This window comes from Carassius carassius, chromosome 25 (genome assembly GCF_963082965.1).
Source record: "Carassius carassius chromosome 25, fCarCar2.1, whole genome shotgun sequence".
Classification (NCBI taxonomy): domain Eukaryota; kingdom Metazoa; phylum Chordata; class Actinopteri; order Cypriniformes; family Cyprinidae; genus Carassius; species Carassius carassius.
The window spans coordinates 8,623,972-8,643,093 of record NC_081779.1 but is presented as its reverse complement, the minus strand read 5'-3'; the positions used below and the strand labels follow the sequence as shown (position 1 = coordinate 8,643,093).

The 19,122-nt window shown below is 45.0% G+C and overlaps 1 protein-coding gene and 1 pseudogene across 1 annotated transcript; one reads left to right on the top strand and one right to left on the bottom strand.

Annotated features, from left to right (window-relative positions):
- Positions 1-2,745: 2,745 nt before the first annotated feature.
- LOC132104088 (C3a anaphylatoxin chemotactic receptor-like) lies at positions 2,746-5,305 on the bottom strand. Its single transcript, XM_059509303.1, has 3 exons — positions 5,011-5,305; positions 3,937-4,462; positions 2,746-3,841 (listed from the first exon to the last, which is right to left on the bottom strand). Exons 2-3 carry the CDS (start codon positions 4,459-4,461, stop codon positions 3,344-3,346), a joined length of 1,023 nt encoding a protein of 340 aa, XP_059365286.1. The 5' UTR covers position 4,462; positions 5,011-5,305; the 3' UTR covers positions 2,746-3,343.
- A 1,050-nt stretch (positions 5,306-6,355) lies between these two features.
- On the top strand, positions 6,356-9,680 carry LOC132104860 (uncharacterized; annotated as a pseudogene).
- The last annotated feature ends 9,442 nt before the right edge of the window (positions 9,681-19,122 follow it).

The window sequence follows — 19,122 nt, the reverse complement described above, 5'->3', positions numbered from 1 at the left end:
ATACTTGAGAAAATGCATTATATCTCCTTGAATTTTAAACTTTTTTTTTTTTTACTATATTTTGACTTTTTACTATTCTTTATTTTTGAATAGGCAAACAAGAACAGCTTCTATTTATTTGTATAGGGAAAGGCTCACATTTTCAAAGCTGTTTGACAAAATTTTGTTTTAAATATATTTCAAACCAGAAAATAATCTGACAAGAATGGTACAATAAATCTGCTTATTTGGCTCTTATTTGAAACTACAGAAGATACAATGCAAGCAGACAAGAAATATGTTCATACTATCAGCCTCATCTAAAAACTTGCTTATAAAAAGTTATCTTAAATTTTAGTTTCACACTCAGTGTCTGCAGCCTTTAAAAATGGAATTACAGCTTTATTCTCTAGTGACGTGCTGTGAGAGACTTTGGCCTTCTTCCAAATCCAACAAAGTGGAAGGGGGCCCAGCATAAGAAAAAGGCACAGACCAATATGACAAGAGTCCAAAGAGGCCTTGATTTTCCAGAGAGCCGTGTTCTGTGTATCCCAACAGCAGCTAGTATGTAACAGATAAGGATAACCAGGAAGGGCAACAAGAATCCACAGATGAAACGAATGGAGTAGTAGACATAATTTGCTGAATTGCCATCTGCTTCTTCTGCTCTTTTCTTCCGAAAATACAATTATAAATGCACATTTACATATTTGCTACAGTTTATTATATAATTAATTACATAATAATATGCAAGGTGATTCATGCAGTAACCTTCAGTGAGCAGTGGCTCAAGCTGTTCTTGTCGGTAAAAATGTGGAAAAATTTGTGACTAGCAGTGGGTTTTGGGATGGTTTGTGCTGCCCACACACATCAGATAGCAACTCCCAGCACTGGGAGCGCTAGGGAAAGGGGAACGACCTCAGTGGTCATAATGGAAAAGACAGACAGTTCAGGGCAGACAAACAGCTCATAAATAGCCAAGTCCAGTGGAAGCTCACCCTCAGCGGTGGAGCAGTGGGCGGGGCTTTCCTCCGCACCCTTACTCTCCACTCTGCAATCCTCTGTGGGGGGCATAGCTGCCGGCTCTTGCACCTAGTCAGACTTTTGATGAGGCTTTGGTAATCCTTTGCTCTGTGAGAGATGTTTAACCTGACAATTTTAGTAAGCATTTATTGCACTGACTGCATAGCAAATCAATAGTAAAACTATACAGAACTGTAGACAATCCGGTGAGGAAATGATGTTAATTGTACTGATTCAGTCAACTGAAGGCAAGCGTAGTGAGAACCCAAGTGCAGTTTATTTACAGAGTGATCCAAACATAATCCAATCAAAGACTTGACTTGATCAGACTTGACTAGGCTTGACTTGAACAGACCTGACGAGACATGAACAGACGTGACTAGAACAGATTTCACCCACTGACAGTTGTGTTTGACTGTTAAAATGTAATTTTGCTACGTTCATAACTAAATCAGTGGCTTGTTCATTGACATCACTTTCAGTTGCTCTCCTCTCCTCTTTTCAGTGGGAGGGAGGAGACATGCATAAAAGTATACATCTTTACTTGTTTACGTAAACACAAATGGTGTAAGTGAAGTGTGGCTTTGGCACATTCATGTATTATTAATATATTTATATTGTATGTTCAAGTTTGGTACTTAAACAACAAAAATGTAACAACAAGGTAGACCATGGAAGAGTCTTGTGATTTCAGGGGCGTGTGGAGGTACAGTCTGCCATTTATTATTTGACATGAAACTATTTTTATGATACAAATAAAATGTGTTATAAATACAACTAAAAGCTAAAAGCTAAGACCAAAGCTAAAGTTAAAAAGTTAATGTTCAGCTAAATGGTTAATTAAAAAATACTGCCTTTTAAGGGAAACTTTTACAGTATATGTAAAGATTATTTTCATTAGTTTGCGATGTAAATATGATATATGTAAATAAATAAATATATGATTGCAGATTGTAATATTACAAATGTAAGCCTACTCAATGTTTTTACTACCAGCTTCAAAATCTGACATATATTTGTATACAATATGCAACTGTAATTTGCTCATTTGTAAAAAGTAATAACTATAGCAGCTATGTTCTGTAGATCTAGCTACCATCTGATTCCCATACAGAATGCAATTTATATTTGCATACATCTTTTGAGCACAGTTTACTAACTTGTCATCTAAATTTCTGGTAACTGAACCATTAATTTAATAAGCTGTTCCTTATGTACTATGCATACGTCATTAAATGTTCTACTTTCAAGATGGCTTTTTATGATGTAGCCTATTTCAAAAGCAACTCTTTCAAAACTGCAAAGGAATCATATCCAAATATCTTACTTTCCATCTCATATGAGTGATTAGGCAAATATGTAAATACATTTTTCAAAAATATTTTATATCAAAATCACACAATATTCTGTAAAATTATTCTTAACTTCACTTCTGAGCAATGCAGTATTTATTATTCAAATGTCTTAGGGACATATTTGTACAGTTTGTTATTTTTAAATACTGCTCAATCTTTAATGTTGCAGTGTCACTGCAGATGTTAGTTGAGTTATTTACCGTAAGTGTGCTCAGTAATGCCATTAAGAGTTAAAGGATTAGGTTTTTTTTTATAATTTTTACCACATTAGACATCAGAATTTGAACAAATAAACTATTGAAAGTCTTTAACAGATATTTTCTAATGAAGAGTAATTGCACCAGACACCTTTTTCAAACACTGTGCATTTATTGTTATCTTCCTTTTCAAGGAAGACCTGTCAGTACAAAAAGTACGGTGAGCTGAACATCACTGCCACAATCCAAACTCCCACACTGACCACACGAGCAGCACATAACGTTCGGCGTTTTCTGGTGAACACTGGACGGCAAATGCAGAGCGCACGATCCACACTGATGACAGCCAGAAGAAAAACAGAACATGCCAGAACATGTTGGCATACTTGAAGAAACCATTGAACTTGCAGAGAAAAACTCCAAAACAATATTACAGGAATATTATAGGAATAAAATTGAATAATAAAAAAATGGACTAAGATTAACCCCAGTCATAATGCAATCCTGGTTCAAAACTTTTGCCCTTTTCCCCATATTAAGGTCACAAATAATTTCCTCTTTCTCTTCCTGACTGTTAATTAACAAACAAACGTGTAGGCAAACATAAAAATAAAAATGTGCAATTGTCACATAAACATTTGTTTGAAAAAATTACATATAAATTACCTTAATTTGAGCATTTTGCAATATAAAGTCTCCATCTACTAATTCAAGCTAGCTAGAAGACACTGAGGTGCGTTAACCTTTCATTTTTGTTAGATATTAATCTTGATGTTAGACATTAATCTCTTAAAATTTAGTTTCACACTTAGCATCTGCAGTCTTTGGAATAGAATGACAGTTTTCTTCTCTAGTCCCTTGATGTGAGAGACTTTGGCCTTCCTCCATAAGAGCTCTGCGAAAAATCCCAGACAAACTTTGGTTGCAGCATCGACTAAAATCCAGTCCCATGCAGAAATACAGAACCGGGTTAATGCAGCTGTTGAAATAGGCTAAGTTTGAAACCATAGCCCATCCTTCTTTTACTGCCTTGTTGTTTCTATTCACCAACTTGACCAGTCCTAGAACGTGATAGGGGGCCCAGCATAAGAAAAAGGCACAGACCAATACGACAAGAATCCGAAGAGGCCTTGATTTTCCAGAGAGCCGTGTTCTGTGTATCCCAACAGCAGCTAGTATGTAACAGATAAGGATGACCAGGAAGGGCAATAAAAATCCACAGATGAAACGAGTGAAATAGTAGACATACTTTGCTGAACTGCCATCTTCTTCATCTGCTCCTTTCACCTGAAAATACAATTATGAATACATAATACTAAAATGAATATTTATGCAAGCTAACGAAGGCTGACACATGCAGTAATTTATAACGCCATTCTGACCTTGAATGAGCAGTGGCTCAAGTTGTTCTTTTCAAGAAAGACCTGTCTGTATACAAAGTACGGTGAGCTGAACATCACTGCCACAATCCAAACTCCCACACTGACCACACGAGCAGCACTTAACGTCCGGTGTTCTCTGGTGAACACTGGACGCCAGATACAGAGAGCTCGATCCACACTGATGACAGCCAGAAGAAAAACACTGCAGAACATGTTGGCATACTTGAAGAAACCATTGAACTTGCAGAGAAAAACTCCAAAAGGCCAGTGGTCAAAGAACAGACTTGAGATGAGTGATATGACTCGTGTCAGGCAGAAGATCAGGTCTGCTACAGCGAGATTGACCAGCCAAACATTTGTGATGTTGGGTTTCATTCGGAATCCAGCTACCCAGATGACCAAAGAGTTCCCAGTGGTGCCAAGGAGAACTACGATTGAGTAGAAGACAATGTCTACTGTTGTTTTCTCATAGGACATTGAGGTATTGGAGTTGGATTGAGGGGAAAGAGTTGTATTGGAGATCATTCTACAAGCAAAACAGATAAGTCCTTAAAAAAATTTTTTTTTCCAGTTTTTCTTCTGTAGGTCTACAGCAACTTTCATATGATTATGCACTCAATTTTTGATCTGTACACAATCACATCATAAGCATGTGGTTACATGCAAGTCTCACAAGCTTCACATCACAGTTGGATATACATGATGAGTCTTGTCTGGCAACCAAGAGGGTACACATTATTAAACTGAAAGGCTTTACATAGATCAGATATAGATTTTGAATTTTCCTGCTAAATCATGGGTTAACAGAAAAACTTTTTTGAAAGACTTTTCATCTCTCATTACATTTAGGATATCATTCACACTTTATTCACACTTTAATCAATGTATTTTATTATATTTTATCTAAAATCAAATGTATTATAAAAAATATTTAATATTTTTTCATTTAAGTAGTATTTTATTTATATTTCTTTAATACATTAATTCATGCAACAAATCACATTTAATCCTTATGTTGTAAAATGTATTTCAAAATGGTGAACTAAATCTGGTGATGAATTGTTAAGTTCTTACCTGCACACAGTGTCAGAAAGCGTTTTTTCAATAATTAGCCAAAACTCTCAATCTCAGGATAAACAGCATTACAAAATCCTTTGTCAATATGTTCAGCTATGTTTGAGTGTCAAATAGTGACTGTATCATCAGTGCACAAATTAAAATACAAGCGACTTCATTGACATCACTTGCAGCTGCCTTTCTTTCATGATAAACAGGTTTTTCTCACTCAATTTTTTGCCCAGTCATTCTAAAGTGTGCTCTTTGGTAACAAGGGAAGACAGGGAGGAAGTGGGAGGAGATGTGCAAATTTTGTCTACAAATTTTTGTCTATATTCTATACAAAACACTATTGTACAATAATTGTACAATTAGTAAAGTTCTTTACAAACTATTCTGGCATGACAGTACACAAATAAACCCCAACATTAACACTGATATTATAACATTAACAGACGCATGTGTGTGTGAAAGAATGTGAGCATGTGTATGAATGACAGAGTGTAAACTCCATTCCTACTAAACAACACAGAACAAGCATTTAACATTTTGTTTTTACAAATTATACACTTACGGGTTGTTTCATAGTCCATGAATACAGATCATAGATCACTGCCAATTTTCATGATCTCTTTAGCATAATTGATGTAGTCATGAAGAAGCCCCATCAGCACATGTGACATCTTCTACATCATCCAGGGCAGCGTCCTCCTTTAAAACCACTGCTGCATCAGTTTAGGGGAAAGGACATTCTCTTCTTTGACCAGCATTCATCCCAGTCACCACCTGTTCTTCATCAGTGGCCTAAAAAGAGAAAAACATCTGAAAAAAGAAAACATTTAATTAAACTCTATCCATTTTCAGATAGAGGTGTATTCACATCAGTAAGGATAGGTAAATAGTCAGTTCTCTTTCTAACATTTGTTCGTATCTCACTATGGGACCGCCTGAGGCGTGGCGGATTGTGGAAGCACCAATAACACCACGTCTGCCAACCATGGCAGACCAATCGCTGCAGCGATCAGGGAGTCCTGCTCCCTGTATATAAACCGCAGCTACCTGCCATTTCATCATTCTCGTTCTCTTCCCCGTGAAGATTTCGGAAGCTGTCCTCAGCAGACTTGGAGAATTATTGCTAAACAGTTTATCGACGGAGCCGCAAGGTAACGTCCCAAACGCAATATATTCTTAACGTTTGTCGAGTAACCTAACACTTAGAGTAAGATAACTAATGCGTCAAGGTGAGTTTTCTACTTTAAGTTTCTCTACTTATTTTTTTTTGAGTTTTTGGCACGCTCACCAAGCACCAAAAAAAAAGTAGGAAAAGAGCTCTCTGTTGCAGCACAGCTCCAGAGAGGAACCGATGGATTGTCCACAGGCCTCCAGCTCCTGGGGTGAGATGATGGAGAAGGTGTCACCCGTCCTTCCCCCGCTGTTTGGAGACCCGTTAGCGGGAGAGGAAGATGACGATGACGAAGTTTTGTTGACCATCCTCGAGGATGAGGATGACGATGATGAAGATGCTATTCTTCCCCAGATGCAGTCGCGTCCGCAGAGTGCACAGGATGAGAGCTCACCCTCCCCTGTGCAGACGGATACAGATCTTATCGAGGTCTGTCGCAGGGCTGCGGCTAGACTGTCGATCGACTGGCCATCCCAACCAACAGATAAAGGAGCTGAAAGTGACTTGAATGATGGAAAGAGACTTCCGTCACGTCTTCCTCCAGCGAGGCAGTTTATTCCAGCCGTCCCGGCTTGTGTGGCTGAAATGAAGAGGTTTTGGGATAAGCCTTTTTCCCACCGAGTACCTGTTAAGGGCTTCTCGAGGCTAGACGTTCAGGGAATGGAGAATTTGGGGATGGCAGATCCTCCCCCTGTAGAATCATCTGTGGCGAGTCATTTGCATCCGAGCCGCAGGGCAGCGCTCTCTTCAACCGGGGCTTCATTGCCAGGGAAAACAGAGCGCTTCGCCGCCTCTGTTTTTCAAAAGATTTATAAATCCTCTGCACTGGCTGTACGTGCTTTGAACGCGACGTCCCTCCTTACAGCCTATCAAGCAGAGTTATTAGAGGAGATGGGGCATCAGCTGGACTCCGGTTCTCCTAACCCAGTGCTCTGGGAGGAGATATGCGTCATTGCAGATTTAAACCTGCACACGTCCCGCGGAGCAGTTCAAAGTTGCAGTCGGAGTATGGGCTTAGCGGTTGTGGGAGAGAGATCGCTATGGCTGGGTTTGTCAGGCCTCTCTGACAAAGAAAAGTGGAGTTTTTGGATGCCCCTATCAATCCGAAGGCCATGTTCGGCGCGACGGTAACAGCTATGTGTCAGCAATGTGACCTCCGGAAAAAAAGAGGGAGAAGCATTCAAGGTCTGTCTCCCCAGAAAGCCGGCAGCTCGTCCTTATCACCAAAGCCGTCCGAATTTCAGGCCTTCAGGTAGAGGAGGTCATTCAGATTATCAACCTTCCCGTCCTGCTCCGCCACAACAGCCGAGAAGCGCGGGCTCTCAGTCAAAGCCTGGTTTCGTGAAACCGAAACAATCGTTCACAGCCGCAGCAGCGAAACACCAGTCGGCCCCCCCTCAGGGGAACAAAAAGAGACGGTCGACCTGAGACATCAGTTTGGCAACAAGAAGGGTTTGGAGACAGCACTCAGGATTTCTCTGTCCCATCCCTTCAAAACGATTCCTTCCCTCCCGCGGGGAAACGGAAAGAAATCTAAATGTGCAAAGTGTTCATATAGGCAGTTCAAAGTCCAGTGTTCATGGGAAAATGGCACATGTTCACCTGGCGTCCCCCAAAGAATTGTCTCTCCCTCCACTTACGAGGTTGGTTCTAAGGGAGGAAAGACAAAAGTGTGTAAGCATCCCTTCACAAATAAAGTTTTCTCTGTTGCATCTAGGCCAAGGGCCGAGGGCACAGAGCGGGATGAAAATAAAAAGAAATCACAAAAAAGAAAAACAATCACAAAAAATAACAAATATAACTCCTTAGACGGTGCCACAGCACCGCCAGTGAGCGAAGCCGGGAAGGGCTCACTTGCTACTCAAGTGGAGAACTGGCCCGCATGCGCAGTTCATCCCTGGGTTTTAACCATGATAGACAGAGGATACAGACTTCAATTCGCTGTAAAACCTCCTGTGTTCAATGGAGTGGTGATTTCAGTGGCCCAAGGGGAAGCAGCTCAGGTTTTAGAGGAAGAAATATTCTCTTTAATGAGAAAAGGAGTGATAAGAATGATTCCAATGGAGGAAAGCCAGATGGGCTTCTACTCCTGTTATTTGTGATTCCCAAACGAGGGGGAAGTCTCTGACCCATTTTAAATTTACGGGTCCTCAACAAACACCTCAGAAAATACAAATTCAAAATGCTTTCGCTCAGAACTTTGTGTCAAAGTATTCATCAAGAGGATTGGTTCACCTCAGTGGACCTCCAGGACGCATATTTTCACATAGATATTTTTAAGGTTCGCTTATCAGGGCACAGCATACGAGTATATGAGAATCCCCTTTGGCATGGCTTTAGCACCCAGGGTATTTGCCAAATGTTTGGAAGCGGCTCTGACACCGTTAAGGAACGGAGGAGTCAGAGTTTCATCATATCTGGACGATCTGCTCATCTGCGCACCGTCTCCGCATCAATCAGAAAGCTATACACACACACACTCGCTTTCAACGAGAGAGTTTAGTCTCTTTCCGAATGTGTCTTCGACTACTGGGTCTGATGGCCTCAACAGTGTCAGTGGTTCCCCTGGGACTGCTGAGAATGAGGGATTTTCACAACTGGACAGCGTCACAGGGCATTCGCCCCACGAGCCGTCTCAGCTGCAGAGTGCGAGTCTCACCAGAATGCATGAGCGCTCTCTGTCATTGGAGAGCACCGTTTTTTTTCTCAGGACAGGATGTCCTCTGGGTCCTGTACTATTGAGGAAAGTGGTGACAACAGATGCATCTCTCACGGGCTGGGGGGCAGTGTTCGAGGGCAGAACAGTGAGGGGAGTTTGATCTTCGGCACTGAGAGAGAAGCACATACATTTTCTAGAACTACTTAAAGTGTTACTAGCTCTGAGACATTTTGTGCTTTTTCTCAAGAATCATCACGTATTGGTCAGGACAGACAATACAACGGTGATAGCCTACATAAACCGACAGGGAGGAGTGCGTTCTCACAAGCTCCATTTGTTAGCGAAAGACCTGATTATGTGGAGCAGCAGGAACCTCCTGTCATTACGCGCAACGCATGTTCCAGGAATAATGAACAGGGGAGCAGACTTACTGTCCACCCCCAAGTTATGATCATGGTGTGGCAGAGATTCGGCCAGGCCGCCGTAGATCTCTTCACATCGCGCGAAGATGTGCAATGTCCCCAGTTCTTCTCTCTGGTGGGCAACGATGCACCGTTGGGTGTGGATGCTCTAGCCCATGAGTGGCCAGACGTATTACTTTACGCTTTCCCTCCGTTGAGCCTGATCAAGCCGACACTATGAAGGGTTCGGGAACGAAAACATGTAATGATTCTGATCGTGCCATACTGGCCGGGGAGACTTTGGGTGGCGGAGATTGCGCAACTGCTCTACGACCAGCCATGGCCGTTGCCAGCACGCAGGGATCTCCTCTCACAAGCACGGGGGGAAATATTTCACCCTTCCCCTCAGAAACTAGCTCTCTGGGCCTGGCCCGTGAGAGGCTAAATCTGGATGCAGCTGGGATACCGCCAAAAGTGATTGAGACAATTCAGAACGCGAGTGGCTGTTTGGAGTGGCAAATGGAGGCTGTTTGAGGGTTGGTGCACAGAAAGGAACATTGTTCCTTTCTTGTGTTCAGTTTCGGATGTGCTGGTCTTTTTACAGGACCTTCTAGATAAGGGCAGAGCCTTTTCTACGGTTAAGGTTTATCTGTCGGCTATCTCGGCATGTCACGTGGGTATTAACTTGGGTACTATTGGCCAGCACCCTCTCGTCTGTCGATTTATGAGAGGTGCACGTCGGTTACACCCAGTATCAAAGACGCTGGTGCCACCCTGGGACCTGTCCGTGGTTCTGAACGCGCTCTCAAAAGCCCCTTTTGAACCCATTGATAAAATTGCCTTGAAGCTACTAGCTCTAAAGACGGCTCTGTTGCTCGCTCTCACTACAGTAAAAAGGGTGAGTGAACTACATGCTTTATCAGTTCACTCCTTATGTATGATGTTCGCTCCGGGTGTTCAAAAAGTCACTTTTAGAACTAACCCTGCGTTCGTACCCAAAGTGTTTGATCACGCTGGGGCAGTTCAATCAGTGAACCTGCTAGCTTTTCATTCACCACCCTTTGCATCCCCAGAGGAGGAGAGGTTGCACTCTTTATGTCCTGTTCGTACCCTGCATATGTACGTTCAGAGAACACATCTTACTCCTACTTCGTTAGAGCAATCAGCTGTTTGTCTCGTGGGCTGATTCTTACAGAGGAAGACCTATCTCCCGTCAACGCCTTTCCCATTGGGTGGTCATATTATGTAATCATAATCATATTATGTTACAATAATTCGAATTTGGAGCCCCCAATAGGACTACGAGCACACTCTACTAGAGGTATGGCTAGTTCCTGGGCTCTGTTTAGAGGCATCTCTATTCAGGATATTTGCATGGCAGCCAGCTGGTCTTCTCCGCACACATTTGCTTGTTTTTATAGACTGGATGTGACAGAGTAGTCAGGTTGTATAATGCAATTTTATTAAAGGGCAAATTCCCCATATTATTCTGTTTTCACCTCCGTCGGGAGCTATGATTCAGATAATTACTCAGCCTTTCTTAGTCTGCTTCGTCAGCATATCGGCAATACTGGAGTTGTCTATATCCCATAGTGAGATACCGAACGAATGTTAGAAAGAGAACGTTAGGTTACTAACGTAACCCAGGTTCTCTGATAACATGAAGTGAGGTATCTCACAAACATTGCCCTCCTTGCCTGTTCTGCACGGAGAAGAGATATGCGAGAATGACGAAATGGCAGGTAGCTGCGGTTTATATACAGGGAGCAGGACTCCCTGATCCGTGCAGCGATTGGTCTGCCATTGTTGGCAGACGTGGTGTTATTGGTCCTTCTGCGATCACCCACGCCTGAGGCGGTCCCATAGTGAGATACCTCACTTCATGTTATCAGAGAACCGGGGTCACGTTAGTAACCTAACGTTTTATAATTTCAACACTTTGTGTGAATGTTTAATGTCACTGTCTACCGCAGCGCTCCAGAAGGCTATAATGGCAGCATTAGTGAGAGGGCATGTAATATTGTTTGAATAAATATATTGCTTTCAGAAAGCTACTTCTTTACTGAAACATTAATGCAGACATGATATTCACATACCTCACAAATTTTCATGTACTGTAGGTGGAGGACTGCTCTTCAAAGGTTTAGTTCACCAAATAATGAAAACTCTCCCCCATGTTGTTCCAGACCCATACAAACTCTGCTAATTTTTGTAACACAAATAAATATATTTAATATTCTCTTAATTTTTGTCCTCCATTGCAAGTCTGGGAGACTCTTCTGAACAGACATTCTGAGTTCATTATCATATAATTTAAGATTTATTCATATATAAATATTGGAATGGATTACTTCTACAATAATAAATCTGTATTTATGAGGCTTGAAAATACAGATTATCTAGACTCTCAATGGATTAACAAAAAATTATGAGAAAATATATTAATTTGTGTTCTAAAGACAGACAAAAGTTTTTCAGGTTTGGAATGACATGAGGGCAAGTAAATTATTTTTTGTGTGAACTATTCCTTAAGAGGGAAGTCCAAGAATGATGACTCTCCAAATCAGACAACTCCAAATTTGGTTTGAGTTCTGCAATGAAAAACACATACATCAATGGTGTCATGAAATAAGCATGTAAATCATAAGCACAGCTGTTGCTTCATAATGTTAAGTTAACAGGCAGGAGACAACAGAAACATATATTTTCTAAAAAAAAAACACTGACATCACTCTCAAAAGAATGTCAACATCTACCAAAAAAAAAAAAAACTAAAACATTCTTTTACCCCTTAGAAAATAAATAAGTAATTGATAACATGGAATTATGAAGTTTACTTGCCTTAAATGGTCTTTCCCTCTCTTCCAAAGAAGCTGAGAAAATCGCCTCCTCCTCACACAAGCAGGCTTATGTGTCCTTAACTTCAAAGTTAGTTTGAGTTCTGCACAGAAAAAAGGGACATCAAAATGTGAAATAAACAGGATTCAAAAGAAACAAATTTATTTCTAAAAATAACTCACATCAGTCTCAAAAGAATTAAGTTATCTTGTCTCTGGCATTCAACATCGACAAAAACAAACATTCTTTTAGTCTTAGTAAAAAAAAAAATACATTTTGATTTATGAAGTTACTTGCCTTAAAACTGTCTCTCTCCTGAAGAAGCTGAGAAAATCGCCTCCTCCTCACAAAAGCAGGCTTCTGTGTAATTTACTCCCAGCGCAGACACAATGAAGACAAAGCTCAACAAGTCTGAAATATTACATGCAAAACATTACTTTTAACAATTACCACTTAAACAGTCTCAAAATAATTATGCTAGTCTTTGTTACATAACATCGTTTCCTTTAGGAAACTAACGTACATTCAGTTTAACCAAGAAAAATAAGATAACAAATTAATATAAATGTGTTAATAACTGTGTATTAACACCTCAAAGAGTGCAGATATTGTAAAATCTTATATTAAGTCATATCAATATTCATATTCTAACATAGTCATATTCTCATATTAAGTTAAATATGACATAAGACACTCACAGACATTATATTAAAAGTAAAGTGGTGTAGAAATATTGCTACAAATTTAAAAGGCAAGACTTTTTTACTCCCATTATAAAAGGCAGACTGGGATTGCTCTGCATTCTCTAGCAATGTTCAGCATGAAGTTCTTTAGTTCACACTGTCATCTTTGGACTATCTTCACTGAACACTGTCTGAAAGTCCTCTTTTTCTAATAAACAAAAGCGCTTTTTCCTGGACAAAGGCCATGAACTAACTTGAAGTGCCTTATAAGGGCATTGGCATTAGCATGCCCTTAGCATGCTGAAGCCTATACACATTGGTCAGTTCCTGACGAACTGCCAAAGGCCAATCTAGAAAGAAGCTAAACATTCTTGCAAACTGTCTAAACTTAATTATAGGCTACATGCAGACAGACACTCATATGAGGAGCTTTAAACAGCAGATGGGCATGGTAACAATTATAATGTTTCCTATGAATGCAACATCAAATGCTAAATGTAAGATATAACACAATAAATCCTGTGAAGGAATTGCTGTTTGGACATTTATTGGGAGTGTTTTGTTTATTTTTCATCCAGAGTTTGTTTTCAGTTCTGATTCTAACTAGATTTTTTTTGTCATGAAAACGTACTCGGCTACTAAACGTAACCTCGGTTCTCTCTAGAAGAGCGAACGAGTACTGCGTCTTAGCTAAGACGCTACGGGAAAAGTCTCTTTTCACGAAATACTGAAGCAAAAAATTATCCTTAATTTTGTATTTTTGTAAAGCGCATTTGCAGCAGTACACAGCCATAGGCGAGACGGCTCGTTCGCTCATTGGCTTGTTCTGCGGCAACTGCACAGCCTATCGAGCGCGGGCTGATGCAACATCAGACCAAGGGCTTCGCGCCCTTCTTGCCACTTCCCGCCGAAACGGGTGTGGCCCAACCTATAAAAGGAGCTTGAAAAGGCTGACTCACCTGATTTATTTCATCGCCGAAGCGAACCAGAGTGAATCGTGCGCACGGCAGAGAACGCAGTACTCGTTCGCTCTTCTAGAGAGAACCGAGGTTACGTTTAGTAACCGAGTACGTTCTCTTACGAGAGCTCTCTCGTACTGCGTCTTAGCTAAGACGCTACGGGAACCCAATGTAAAACGCCGTGCGCGCAGGGATCACACACCAATAAACCTGAAGCAACGCCCAGGATTTACAGTGCACAGTCACCTGAGGGACTCACAGAGAGTCCAGGACAGAAAAGGGAAAAAGCCTTGAAAGGGGGACCTTTCAAGGCCTCCAAAACCGCCGCGAGGTCCCACATAGGGACTGACGGAGGTCTGGGAGGATTCAGCCTCCTAGCTCCTCTGAGGAACCGGATGACTAAATCATTCCTTCCTATTGACTGACCGGACGCCATTTCAGAAAACGCCGCGATGGCAGCCACATAAACTTTGAGCGTGGATGGGGCTCTGCCCTTATCCAACAGCTCCTGAAGGAAGGAGAGGACCTCCGTCACCTCACAACTAAGGGGTGAATAACCTCGAGCTGTGCACCAGCTGGAGAACACCGACCACTTCGAGGCATACAGACGTCGTGTCGACGGAGCTCTAGCCTGAGTGATGGTATTTAGCACTCCCACTGCGAGATCAGCGGGTAACCATTGAGTGCCCATACATAGAGGGACCACAACTCCGGTTGAGGGTGCCAAATCGAGCCCCTGGCCTGCGAGAGGAGGTCTCTCCTCAACGGTACCGGCCACGGGGCGACATCTGCTAACTGCATCAAATCTGGGAACCATGGTTGGTTCTTCCAAAGAGGTGCTACAAGCAGTATTGAACATCTCGTTTCTCTCACCCGTTCTATCACCTGCGGAAGGAGGGAGACGGGAGGGAACGCATAAACACGGCCATCTCCGTGACAGCGCGCTTTCGTTCTTGGAAAAGAACGCGGGGCAGTGAGCATTTTCGTGGGACGCAAAGAGGTCCACCTCCGCCATGCCAAATCTCTCCCACAACAGCCGGACTGTTTGCGGGTGTAGAGACCATTCGCCCGTAGGAACATTGCCTCTGGACAGCCTGTCTGGACCCAGATTCTGCAGTCCAGGCACATGCACTGCTCTCAGCGAGCGCACGTTGCGCTGAGCCCAAATCAGGAGGCGTTCCGTCAGCCTGCACAGGTTTCGGGACTTGAGACCGACCTGGCGATTTATGTAGGACACCACGGACATGTTGTCCGAACGGACTATGACGTGGTGATCCTTGATATGGGGACAAAAGCGCGTCAGCGCGTTCTCCACTGCCAGCATTTCCAGGCAGTTGATATGATGGAGCTTTTCCCGTTCTGACCATAGGCCAAAGGACGGTCTGCCTTCGAGCAGCGCTCCCCATCCCGAAGTGGAGGCGTCCGTCGACACCATTTTCACACTCGGGGAAGTCCCCAGGCTTACACCTGATCGGTACCAGCCGTTCGCTGTCCAAGGTGCTAGAGCCGCAACACAGCTCTGATCGACCTTGAAATGCAGCCGGCCAGACGCCCACGCTCTGCGCGGCACCCGAGCCTTCAGCCAGAACTGCAGGGGGCGCATGCGGAGCAGGCCCAGCCGCAGAACCGGAGATGCTGAGGCCATGAAACCCAGCATCTTTTGACAGTGTTTGAGCGACACAGTCGCGCCACAGCGGAAAGAACTCGCTGCACGCTGAATGCCCATCGCGCGCTGTGGTGACAGCCGCGCCGTCATGGAACACGAGTTCAGAACTATACCCAGAAACAGGATCGTCTGACTGGGGTTCAGCGAACTCTTCACCCAATTGACATTGAGGCCGAGCTTCTCGAGGTGATCGAGTAAAACGGCTCTGTGGTCCATGAGCTCTGCTCATGATCGGGCCAGAACCAGCCAGTCGTCCAAATAATTCAGCACTCGTGTGCCTCTGAGTCTAAGAGGAGCGAGCGCTGCATCCATGCACCTCGTAAACGTACGAGGAGCTACGGACAAGCCGAATGGCAGGACTGCAAACTGGTATGCCTGGCCCTCGAAGGCGAATCTCAAATATCGCCTGTGGTTTGACGCTATCTGTATTTGAAAATACGCGTCCTTCAGATCTATTGACATGAACCAGTCCCCTCTGCGAATCTGCGCGAGGAGCTTCCTGGTTGTGAACATTTTGAAACTGCGTTTCATCAATGCCTGTTCAGCTGTCTTAGATCCAGTATGGGCCGGAGACCCCCGTCTCTCTTGGGCACCAGAAAGTATCTGCTGTACAGCCCCCCCTCGCTTTGAGACACAGGCTCTACAGCCCCTTTGCTCAACAGTTTTGATATTTCGGCCCGAAGTATGTGTGCTACTTCTGTTTTGACCGTAGTTTCGACGCGCGCTGAAAAGCACGGTGGGCGTCGAGAAAACTGTAGCGAGTAGCCTCTCTTTATAATGCCTAGCACCCAATCCGAAACCCCTGGAAGCACTGACCATGCATCTGCATGAATGGCTAAGGGCTGGATGCGAAACGCGCTCTGTTGACTGGGCAACGGCGGCGCTCGAGTGTGCTGCGCATCTGAGGCGGGGATCGCGCTGATCACAGCGGGCAGATCGCTCTTCCTCGACCCCGTTCCGGCGCTTAACCGACTGGAGGGAGGCTGAGCGGGTCCCGTGGGACTCGATATATCTGCGAGTAACCGTGGGCTGCATGTGTGCACTTTTACCACTTTCAACTCGCTGTCTGCCTGTGCAGAATGTACGTGCACGTTTTTACAGAAGCCCCGCGCCGTATGTGACATAGTGTATGTGGGCACTGGGAAGTGGGCACGTTTACTATGCGGCGCGCTCGACCGATCTGTGTCGATCTTATGTGCGCTAGCCCTGTGTGCAGGGCTGTGCTTACATGTGGAGATGGGCACTGGGTAGTGGGCATCATCACTGCATTTATAGCACCATCGGCCGTGGCCGGACGAGCATGCATGGGTTTTGTTTTTACAGAAACCACATGACGCGTGTGACATAGTAATTGTGGGCACTGAGGGGTGGGCACGTTTACTATGCAGTGTGCGCGACCGACTTGAGTCGACATTATGGGCGCAGGCCCTGTGTGCAGGGCTGTGCTTACATGTGGAGATGGGCACTGAGGAGTGGGCATCGTCACTACATTTATAGCACCATCGGCCGTGGCCGGACGAATGTGCACGGGTTTCGTTTTTACAGAAACCACATGACGCGTGTGACATAGTGATTGTGGGCACTGAGGAGTGGGCACGTCTACTATGTAGTGCGCGTGATCGACCTGAGTCGCTTTTATAGGCGCGAGCCCTGTGTGAAGGGCTGTGCTTATATGCGGAGATGGGCACTGAGCAGTGGGCATCGTCACTACATTTATAGCACCATCGGCCGTGGCCGGGACACCAGAAATTACACCTTTTTCGGGAAATATCTGGGTAGCCGTGATAACGGTTTTCGTGTGCAGGCAAGCGGGCAACCGTACAGGCTTGCGCATTGCAAACAACGCTGAAACAGTCACAATCTCTGGAAACTGAAACAGCGGCGCGCTTAGGTGAGAGCCCGGCCGCAGCGGAACTCGTACACCGGCGCTTCGATGAAGCAGCCATCGTGTGTAGTGCCGACTCAGCGTCATGCAGCATGCGTAGATGGCTTTCCCAGGATGGCTTCGGGGCTCCCGGCCTCACCGTAATCCTCTGCCGCGGTCCCCGCGGCGCGGGGCGACGGCCAGTAGAGCGAGAACGGGGGTCTCGAGCTGCGTTGCTGAAGCTGTTGTGATAACGGCCTTTGTGTGCAGGCAAGCGGGCAACTGTGCAGGCTTGCGCATTGCAGAAAACGCTGAGACAGTCACAATTCCTGGAACTGAAACAGCGGCGCGCTTGGGTGAGAGCTCGGCCACAGCGGAACTCGTACACCTGCGCTTCGATGAAGCAGCCATCGTTAGTAGTGCCGACGCAGCGTCACACAGGAGGCTTTAGATGGCAACACCGCTTTTGCCGCCGTCCAGCAGAGGGCGGACAAAGGTGCGTCGCTATCGCCTGTTCCACCGGCGGAAGTGAGTGGTAGTTCCTGTTTTTAGCATCATCAGTGTGGAGAATGCTAGTGAGACAGACGAACGAGTTCGTGCTGAATATGGAGCATTCCAAGCCTTCACCACCTCTTTGTGAAGCTCAGGAAGAAATGAGGCGGGCTTTGAGAAGTACGCTCATCCGAAAGGGAAATACCATCCAGCCGGGAACGAGAGGGGGGGGCGCTGGTGCAAACCACTCGCGGCCGAGACTCATCGCGGCCAACACGAGCATTCGCCCCGGCTCCTTATCGATGTCAGCTCGTCTGCTGGGCTTCTGAGCAGAAGGCGCGAGATCCTCGGAGCTCGCCCAGCCCTCACTGCCCGAAGCTAGCAGAGAGCGCGTGTCCTCTTCCCCCGACGCGGCCTTGAGATTGACTTCCTCGGACGACGCGCCGGCAAACAGCGGGCGCTGCCCACCGGGAAGCGATGCAGGGGGGGCCGGTGAAGCAGGGCGAACCGGCGAGCTCGGTTGAGCTGAAGACGGTTCCGGAATCCGCTGGAAGCGATGCTTTTACGGCGCCTCAGCGCAGCGGAGAATGCAGGCTCAGAGAAAAAGGCCAGGCGAGTCCTCAGAGTCACCATGGCAACAGCTCGCAGTGGGGGCATCCGCCGTCAGCGAGCGAGCGCTGCATGATCTTCACCCAGGCAGGAGACACAGATGACGTACCGGTCTCCCTCGCTGAGTGGGGCTCTGACGAGCCGCAGGAAGGCATCTTAAAAAAGACGCGAGCTCTTTTACGAGTGTGTGTCGCAGGGCGAACACACACACACACATAAAGAACAGCTTGTATATAACAGGATTGAAAGGATATAGGCGCCGGATAGCGCAGCAGGAACGGCAATGGAAGGCGGCGATGCCAGCAGCTTCAGAATGGCTCGTCCTGCTGATGTGCTTTCTCAGACGGCGCTTGCTTCCTCCGTGATCCAGCGATGCGTGAGCTTCGCTGAAGAGATGAAAAATCAGGTGAGTCAGCCTTTTCGAGCTCCTTTTATAGGTTGGGCCACACCCGTTTCGGCGGGAAGTGGCAAGAAGGCCGGGCTCTCACCTAAGCGCGCCGCTGTTTCAGTTTCCAGAGATTGTGACTGTTTCAGCGTTGTTTGCAATGCGCAAGCCTGTACGGTTGCCCGCTTGCCTGCACACGAAAATTGCTCTTATTGGTCTGATGTTGCATCAGCCCGCGCTCGATAGGCTGTGCAGTTGCCGCAGAACAAGCCAATGAGCGAACGAGCCGTCTCGCCTATGGCTGTGTACTGCTGCAAATGCGCTTTTCAAAAATACAAAATTAAGGATAATTTTTTGCTTCAGTATTTCGTGAAAAGAGACTTTTCCCGTA